General features: G+C 36.1%; 1 protein-coding gene across 8 annotated transcripts in view; it reads right to left on the bottom strand.

The window, feature by feature from the left end:
* The window catches only part of LOC132326444 (dynein beta chain, ciliary-like), a 33,370-nt gene that overhangs the window by 1,722 nt on the left and 21,551 nt on the right, over nucleotides 1-10,097 (bottom strand). For 3 of the 8 annotated variants that reach the window (XR_009486240.1, XM_059844578.1, XM_059844588.1), the window contains 5 exons: nucleotides 9,566-9,703; nucleotides 8,501-8,619; nucleotides 7,612-7,641; nucleotides 6,415-6,506; nucleotides 260-382 (listed from right to left, as the gene is read on the bottom strand). Coding sequence is in view for 7 of the 8 variants with exons in the window: in XM_059844578.1 (XP_059700561.1) it covers nucleotides 260-382; nucleotides 6,415-6,506; nucleotides 7,612-7,641; nucleotides 8,501-8,619; nucleotides 9,566-9,683 (482 nt within the window). In the remaining variant the exon portion in view is untranslated. The remainder of the gene's footprint in view (nucleotides 1-259; nucleotides 383-6,414; nucleotides 6,507-7,611; nucleotides 7,642-8,500; nucleotides 8,620-9,565; nucleotides 9,704-10,097) is intronic. The other 5 variants (XM_059844600.1, XM_059844630.1, XM_059844639.1 and 2 more) reach the window with 5 other exon arrangements.

Here is a 10,097-nt window from a genome sequence, read left to right as displayed (position 1 = left end):
CCCCTTCAAACTAGACAATGAATATATAGTTTAAGTTATTAAAAAAAAATTTCAGTTTTTATAAATGTAGTGGCCATTAAAATCATACCATTTCTTAAGTATGTGCACCTACATGCACATAGATTCTGAAATATATTGAGTCTTGATAACCTCATAATATACCTATGAGGCAGGAAAGAACTCCAAATTTCTAAGAAACATTAAACTTTTCATTCCTGAAACAGATAAACCAGGCATAGTTATTTATAGCAGTCATTACCTGTCAGTCAAAGGTGTAATAACTTGCCAAGGGGTATTTCCCAAGTACTCATAAAAGCACTGAAACTGAGCATCACAAATGTTGGCAAAACTGTTTCTGGACATCATCCCATCTGTGGCATACCTGTGACAGAAAGCAAAAGCTCTGGAAGAGCCACCAAAGAGTCACGATGCCAGGTAGGAGCTACTCAGGTGGTACAAATGCCACCCATCACAAAGCTGCAGCTGTCATCAGCAGGTCTCACACCTCATTCCTAGCCACTTATGACTAAGAACTACCACAATCTATTATAAAGGATTAGATGTACCTCGAGGCATTTGTGCTTTTATATAGATGCAAGTGTAATAGAAGATAATTTTATGAGAGCTATTACAGCAGAACTCAAGGGCTCTCCATACAAACAATGCAGTCTTTGCAAGGGAGCTGACATTACTTTGACCACAATGAGTTTCATTTTACTTCTCAAGCCTTGTTTCCTCTTATCTGAATGCCACCTTAAAAGCCCACTTTATTTCTGAGGCTCAGGGGGGAAATAAGAATTCTTTCCTATTTCAATTCCAATCCAGCAAAACATTTTGTTCATTCAAACCAACAGCATTAGTTTCACCTGGACTAAAAAGTTATGCATAGAGTGAACGCTTTGGTTTAAATAAACATGCAATATTTCAGTTGTCTGCACCTATAAAAAGCCACCACAGGAAGAGGGGATGCTCTGGAGATGCACATGCCTCTGAAAGGAGAACAAAACACACTGTGAATTACTAAAGGCAGAACAAACTGTGAATGCAAAATACAGCAGATTCGAACATGCACCCTCTGGGCTTGAAGGCTTGCTGATACCTCTCTGCCATGAGCATCTTTGGTACAAATGGCCATGATTTTTCCATGATCACCCCAGGAAAGTTCTCCAAGCAGCATGGTAATAAGGAGCATTTAGCTCAGTGACCTGAAAAGATTTAGGTAGCCCTCTAAAACCAGATGGCTTCCAGGACTGTCTACCATTATTACTACTAGAAATTAGTTCTGCCTACATCATGAACTAATTCACCACAAAAACTGGCTTGTATGTACAAATTTTCTGATATTCAACGTGAGATGCCAGAAGAAATCCTGGTTTAAACAGAAATTTGAACCATCTCCAAAACAACAACAATCCAGGTGAGCACAAATGCTGCAGATGGTCAGCTAGGCAGGGTAGGAGGAATAGATGGTTAAGAAGTTGTACATGAAATGGAATTGAAAATTCTGTGGTTATAATCTCCATAGAGATATGTTCCAGACTTTATGAAATTGTACTAATTGTACAAGAACATTTATTGGCAAACTAAAAATAGTCCTTAGGAAAGATCAGAGACATTTTAAAAATAGACAAAGCAATAGGGGGATGAATACAAAATACGATGTAAATGACTATACAGAGTTATGCAATACAAAGCGACTATGGAATTATTCAGGTTTCATATTAATAGGGGGAAAAACCCCAATGTCAGCTACTGCAAGCAATTCTAAGGAGGCAAATGTAAAAACACATGGAAATATCAAGAGATAGATATAATTCATTTTCTATTGCAGGGAAAATTTAGACAGTTCTGTCAGATATTCATGACCCCTTTAAAGTCTCTTTCCTACTTTGTATTTCCCTTCAGCAGATATTCTATGTTGGAAAACAAAGCCAAAACTACTGAAAGTTTCACAAAGAGAAAGAATACTCACTGCAGGAGAAAAGCATTCAGAAGAAGTTTGAGGTAGACAAGGGTAAAGCAAAAAATCAAATGGCACAAGGTATCCTTCTGAAATGGGACTAAAACTAAACACAGTTGTACACTGCTTGGTTAGACATAAACCAAATAGTTTTGGCTTCCTTACACAAATATATGGGTGTATATATATTGAATTGTATGTATACATACTGAATGTGTACTCTGTTCTTAGCACACCATTGTGGCAGTATGCTCACTTTTAGCTTTGTCTCAGTTCAGAATAATCCTACATAACCCCAGTAATAAAGATGTGATGCCCAAGAGGTAGCAGAAATTAAAGAAAAAGCCATGTTTCTTTTTTCAGTAGGTGCTGTATTGTTTAATATGTTATTGTAGTACGTTCGTATGCTTAACATTTAATATGTGAACTATACTAATATGACTATTTTCATGTTATATTTATTTTCTGTGAATTAAACAAAAAGGAGATGTTCAAACCTGCTTCTTGTGGAAGTCCTTCAGGTCTGTTGCCAAGTTCTCTTTCACCCTACCAGATGCCATTTCTACATCTAAAACCCATCAGGTTTGTGAAGTATTAAGCTCAGCCTGGGCTGGGTAGCCAAAAACTCCCTGTTCTCTCTGCCTCTCTTCATAGGCCAGTAGGGCCTCCATGGAGCAGAGATGTACTGCACTGTATACAGTTACCTCAAGGTATAGCAACCAAGACTCCACCTTTGGAAGCAAAAACCACCCAAGCATGCATAAATTTATGCACATAACATAAATGGTATATTTTGTACTAAGAATAAGGGAAGTTCATCTCATTAATCTCCACAAAGGATTTTTGTTACATTAGCACTTTTTGCAAACTTGAAATGAGAGTGGATTTTCCACCCATTTTCTCTGTCACTGTACCTTCAGTAGGATTTAGATGAGACAATACTGTTTTTTTTTTTTTTTTTTACATATCCACTTGATTTGAACACAGACATACTGTCTTAAAGCTCTAAATAAGAAAGTCTGGAGTTTTTGTGCTCACAGCCCCAGAGTAGGCACAGACAATACGGTATTTTCTGTCTCCATGTGCTCAAACATAGCTGTATCTTGGAGAAGCTACCTCCAAGAAGCAAGCTGCATATACTTGTCCATTCAGTCTGGGGCCTCCCTGCCACGACAATCAATCTTGGAAGCACAGGCAACATTGATTTTATGCACTCAGCACTGTTCTGAGAACAATAAGTTATTGTCTCAGAAGTTGCTGTTCTCCCTGACCTACCACTACCCAGTCAGCACACATGCTGGCTGGCCAGTTGGCAAATATGAGGCTGAGAACCAGCTGGAAGGTTCAGCTGATAGGAGATGTGTGAGAGCACTGGAGGTGTGGAGAGGTGTGTGCCAAAGGATAAGACAGGAGGGGATGTGAAACTATAACAGAAAACGAAGTAAAAAGAGCAACAGGAGAGAGAAAGTATGAGAAATGCAATATTCAACCATAGTCTTGATCAGTTCTGTGACTTTTAGTATTCGTTTTTTGATTTTCAGGACTTCCAAACAGTAAAATGTCTACACTGCTTTTAAAAAACATTTTATGCACAAGAGAAAGAGAGAAAATTTATTAAATTATAGTAAATTATACAGCATTGGGTAACAAAATGTTCTGGGTTTATTTTTATTTATTATTTTTTCCAAACTTATATAACTAAAAGTAACATTTCATGCAATTGAAAGTGTCTATTTAATCTACATCCCAAAAAGGGCAAAATTCATGAAGGTGATTTCACATAACCCAACATATCTGATCATTAGATCTACATTTGTCATGGAACAGAACATGCTCCTTTTCTGCGCTGTATTTCCCAAGGGAAATATTTATATATTCCCTTGTATTGTCTTGAAATTTAAGATCAGCAACATTGTCAAAAGTTTGGGAAGATGATGGGCTATTTGCATCCAAAAATACCAGATATATAAGGAAACCATTTACATTAGATTTGTGCCAATCACACTAATGCATGCCTCTGTTAAAGTGGATGACTCTCTGGCTGTTGCATGATTATTACACACGAGGTTTTATGGGGAAAAGCTGGGCCAAAATGATAAATCAGTGAATGGAGTTAATTACACTTCTGTCAGTTGTCAGAGGAGTCTGAAGGACAAAGCTCAATGTAAAACTGAGAAGTCTCAAAATTGTTATTCGAGAAATGCTTGAATGCTTGAATAAGCATTATGGCTAATGCTTATTCAACAAATTGCCTTTTGTAGCTACACATCTCTCCAAAGACCATGGAATTCGAAAATCACTGTCTACACACCAGCATGCTCTATGCCTGACACCTAAAACAGAAGACTTGTTTGCTTGCCCTATGTCTGGATGGAACAAATCACTGAGATTTAGTTGTGTGGAGAACCTATGAGGGCCTACCATCATGTTTGAAAAGGCTCCGTGTTCAAGCCTTCATCACCTCTGAAAGCATCAGTTTTTCTGAGTTACAACTCACAGCCCTTCAAGGAAAAGGTTTTCCCGAGGCACACTCAAAGCTGTAGCACTCAGAGAATTGATGGCTGTGGCTGGATAGTAACTGAGGCCAGGAGTATCATCTGGCATGTAGATAACATAGCATGAAGCTTCTGAAATACATCAAAGTGCCTGTGCTTTTATACAGATGGGTGTCACAAAGCCTAGGAGATCATTGTTCAAGGGAGGAACACAGAGGGATAGCTACAAAACGCTCCTTGTAAAAGGGGCAGCAGCTCAGTCAGTAACAGCCTACAGACACCATAGATCTTCCAGTCTTACTCATCATCACTATGCATTGCTTGCTTGAAACTTGATCAATCCATGCTAGAAGAAGAAGAATAGATTTGATGATCTCATTGACCTTTTTCCATCTCTAATTCCTGCAAACCTACAACCCAAAAATCCAAAGAAATGCATCTTCCAGGTGGCTAAATTTCCAGCAAAGACAAATCAGGATTTCTAACATGTCCCTCATCTCTTCTTTCTGAACACCTTCTACTAGTCTTAGCTGGAAGAAAAAAAATTTGTGCTGCCTTCCTTAGGCAAAATGTTCCTATTTTCAAAGTAAATTAGAAATTTGCTCAGAACAAAAGTTTAGTTCAATGATATTATCAGCTCACAAGGTTAGCTGGAAAACTTCCCTTTCTGTAGAGAAAATGAAGTACATTAATACACAAAGAGGCTCAGCTGTTTTGGCTGTGTTTTTCTTTAAAGGATGTCTAGCAAGTCTGCTGAAAAACCAAAATAGAAGAAAGGAAAAAGTATGTGCTTGCTTTCGAAGTATACAGCCAAAGCTTATTCACAAAAAGAGAGCTGAAAAAGAGACAGAGATTTTAATCATCACCTTAAAGCCAGGAATTCCCTCCCAGTTAAGGTAAAAGTCAGACCAAACATTAGAATAGAACACTATAATCCATTATTGATTTGAAATAATAACAATGAACCCAGCTGTAAGAAACATAGAAGGTGGCAAGCCTTTCACATTTCCTTTCAAGAAAATGAGAGGGAACATAATTTAATTCAGACTAAGAAAACCAGGGGAGTGGAACTGTGCCAGAAAAGTCTCCCCAAAAGGAAATTTTGGGAAGGGGAAACACCTCCTCAACCTTCCAAAGAGTCCAGCCTTAGCAAGTAAAATATGAGAAAAAACTTTCTAACTTAACAGGGCAGTAATGTACAGTTTAAATTAAAAAAAACCAAAAAACAAAACACCAAAGCAACAAATAACAAAGTAAATGAGAATCAATTGAGTGGAGGAGCAAAGAAACCACTTTTTAAAAAGATAAATGTATTATTTCTAATGTACAAAGAGTTAAAAACATGAAAACACATGCTGGTATTGACACTATAACTATTAAGGATCAAAAGATTAAATTATTTATGTTTGACTGATGCACTCCAGCAATTAGCTTGGTATCTCTCAGAACAAAAGTGACATCTCAAGAAACAGGTTTGTGTTGGTTTGTTTTTTAAACTTCCTATTGCAATATTTTCCTGCAAGATGAAACAGACTGTGACTCTAAACATGGCTGCCTCTAAAGCCAGGAAGAGGGAATGCAGGTGGGAAGTTCAAGGCATTCCTGCAAGTGTGTGGAAGGAGGATTTTGGCTGCACAAATCCACCACCTCCTGCTGCAGGTGTTAAAGAAGGACTCCCAGATTATGGATAGGGAGAAATTGAATTTGATCCAAACAGAACATACTTTTAACACATTTGACAATTTTGACATCATGCCATCCCTAAATAACGAGCCAATGCCTCAAGCTGAGCTGGTCATGCAAAAAGCAGTAGAAATCCAGTATGTCAGGAACAAATGACAAAAAAATCATTGGAATATCTCACACCTGCACAAAAAGAAAACAGTTTGACAGCTCTCATTTCCTGCTTGTTGCAGAACTATACTTTGGAACAGTTTGTAATCACACTGGAAATCTTACCTCTGCTGCAGAGCTTCAGAGCTTTCATACACCTTTGGCTTTTTCATAGCTTCCATCACATTTTCTTTATTTGTTATGTCAGTCACCAACTGCTGTACAGAAAGAAAGGGAGCTATTTCAAATATCTTTTTTTTTTTTTTTCTACTTCTTATGGTTTACTAAACTGGGACAAGAAAAACATGGGAAAAAGAGCTGGAAGAATACACCCAATCAGCTTGTTTTAAGTTCAATTTCTTAGATGGAAAATGAAAAATAATTAAAGCCACAAACACCTATTTTGACAGTGTTTAGACTGAATATGAAGGAAAAGCAAAATGAACAGAGAGAACTACAAATACCACTGATGATACCTTAAAACTATTCAGCTAGATAAAAAGGACAGATTTTAGCAGAATTATTAACTTAGAGTATTTCTGCTCATGCAAGCTCAATGCCTTTTTCAATATGTACCATGAAGAAACTTATGCATGTTAAACACCACAAATCATTTCATTGCTCTTAACAGGGTTCTCAACTTGTACAAAAATTATACATTTTTAGCATATAGTGAAACATGCTGCTGTCAATGTTTCTAAATTGCAGATTTAAACAATTAGAAATATATTTGAACTTTCAAGCACAGAAGCTTCCTATAGAATATTATCCTATACTTGATTTTCAGAATTGTACATGATGAGGACTCTCCTTAGATCCGTGGATTGAATTACAGGTATATTGGCAACACAAAATTATCATCTTTACTATGCAAGAGTTCAGTGACTTTTTTGGGGTCAGAATGAACAATTAAGGCATAATGCTTTGTGTCAGTTCAAGAGTTTATGTTGATTGTCGTAGTTACCTTTAGCCATTAATAAATTACAGACCTTAAACTTGTATTTCTACCATCACTTTCCTAAATGTAGGGACTTTGCAGAAAAGATTTCTGCACCTCAGCAGTATCATATCTCTTTGAGCCTCCAGGAGGTTAAAAAGCTAACTAAAATAAAAGAAGATATTAAAGACATGTGAAGGAATGACCCACAGATCTTTGTCTCAAATTGTGACACCAGCAGCTTCCAGTCCATGTGAAAGGAAAACAACGCAGATAATTACTCTGATGAAGATACCACATGCATTGAAATTCCATCCAAATGGAAATGGCAGAATCTGCCATGTTTAATTTACTTTGTCAGCCTTTCAATGTGCAATGAAACATACCACATATTTACTTTTCAGAATCGCTTGCATCTGAAATTAGAAAAACAAACAAACAAAACAAAACAAAAAAACCCAGTAAAAAATGGCACTAATCAAAATTATTTATTAAACAGAGGAACTAAAGCTGACAACAGCTTAACAAATTCTCCTGTAATTGTTATTATTGTATATCATAAGAGAAGACATCTTTAAACACTGAAAACGGACAGCATATTATTAAAGGATTTTAAAAAATTAAAGGAATTACAAGCTTAGAAAGTTGCTATTTTTTTAAAGTCCTACATGGAGACAGGAATGTTTTAGAATATGTATAGTTACACAGCATAAATGTAAATTCTCCCAACATCTGGAGAAAATATAAATCTGCAATAAAGATTCAGGAAGAAAAAGTTTTAACTTGCCAAGTATATCAAGGGAAGGAATTATATTGATACAATAATAATATTTATAATAATTAAATTCTTATTTGATTATTATCTAAAATTACAAGCACCTGTTCATTGGGCTTTAATAAAGGAATTCCTACTCTTTTATGGTTTTGGTAAGAAAATTCCATGGCAGTCCATGTTTGGTTGATTTCTTCCAAAGTCTGGGAATAATAAGAGCAATAATACCATTTGTCTATATATATATATATATATATATATATATATATATCACATTCATATTTGGAATTGAGGAATTTAATTAAATTATATGTAATTCACTGTGATGGTAAACTATACCACAGGCAAGAAGTTCATTTTGCTAGGCTGTGAATTTTGATACCTAGGTAAGTCACATGAAAATATTCAGTTCTATGATGAATTTATTGAAACAAGACCTAAACAAACAGTTTGTTACATACTATTCTGCAAAAACAGAAGGGGAAAAATTGTCCATCTCTCACCTTTTCAGTACTCAACTCATGCACAGCATTGACAGCTACACTTTGGACTTCATCTTCTACCTTTATGAAACTGGAGTCCCAGAAGACCTGAGAAGGTCTTCTGCTACTGAAAGCCTGACCTGTAAATAAAAGAGACAGCAGGGAGCAAATTAAGTCAATGAGTCCAACATGAGCATATAACAAAGTGTTCAAATGGAATCTAAATAAAAACCACAATTAAATAAGTTAAATGCACTCTAGATACCAGACACACTTTCAGATTTGGCACCAAAGTGTGGACTTAATCAGCCTAGCAGAAATATTTCTTGATTTGTTTTTTTGGTTTTTTTCTTTTACTTTGTTTTGGGCTCTGGTGTTCTGTACTTCATAACACTGAAGGTAAGTTTATTTGCACAGCTGTCACTGAAGCTGATGTAAGATACAGACTCAGTATCTGAGACTAGAAACCTTGGGGAGTGATGCAGATACTTGCAGTATTTTGTTGCTACTTGGTAGGATTAATGAAATTCAATTTAAAAACCCTTAAATTTTTAATCAATTATTTGAAAAGATGACAGTCAATTATTTTTTTATTTTCTTTTTGTTATAATAAATCACAATTTTGTGATAATACTGTTAGAAGCTCCCTGCATTAAAAAGAAGCTTAAATGTGCTTTTATTAAAACTGCATGTGATTAATCATTGGTATACTGAGGAAAAACAGAAAAAATCTGTTACACTCTGCTACACCTTCAGATTCACAGTTTTTTAATTTTAAAAATGAAAAAGAAATGGAAATGGGTCTTCAATTTTTTTTTCAAAATGGCTCAAAAGAATTTTATTAAAATTTTGAAAACCAACAATTTCCCCATGTTTTAGCCTATGAACCAAATCCACTGGGATTTATTTTGATAAAAAAAAAGAGTATCAGAACTGGATAGGTGGAGTTCACACTTTTGAAACAATTTTGGAGAAGACATCTACAATGAAATCTGATTTTTCTCTTAAAAGACTAAAAAATGGACATGCAATAGAGATAATTTCTTTCTGAATGAAACAAATACGAAACAAGAAGAAACTTTATACCTGTTAGGTTCAAGACTTTGTATTCAACCACTGTGCTGTCTGTGAGTACCTGTAGTGTCCTGCAAATAGTCTGGGGAGTCTTTGTTGTTCTTTTTACTTCATATTTCTCTTGTCCCATAGAAATTTTCTTCTGCAGAGCTACTGTCAACAAAATATTGAAATACTTCAAGCAAAAGAAGTGCCCTCCCTTTAAAAATTGGCACCTTTCCTGCAGCTCCCAACCCTCTGGAGCTAGCCTATGAGCAGAGCAGATGAAGCTCTGCAAATTCCACCTGTAAATTGATTGTTGTCTGGAGGCTCTGCCATAAACCCTCTCCCTCTTTTTTTATTCCCCATACTGCCTCAACTGAGAGAAGTGCCAGCATGATTTTACATATAACTCCACAGGGGCTGCAAACCCATTCAGAAAAATAAAGTTTTAAAGGAAAGCCCCCAGAACAAAGCATGTTCCAGAACATTCAGCTTGGACATGAGTAATAAACCCACCGAAACATCCAAGTGGGTGGGAAGAGTGAGGAAGGGGTGGCACTGA

Source organism: Haemorhous mexicanus, chromosome 1 (assembly GCF_027477595.1).
Source record: "Haemorhous mexicanus isolate bHaeMex1 chromosome 1, bHaeMex1.pri, whole genome shotgun sequence".
Classification (NCBI taxonomy): domain Eukaryota; kingdom Metazoa; phylum Chordata; class Aves; order Passeriformes; family Fringillidae; genus Haemorhous; species Haemorhous mexicanus.
Note: the sequence above shows the minus strand (reverse complement) of the source record. Positions and strands in the feature narration are given on the sequence as shown.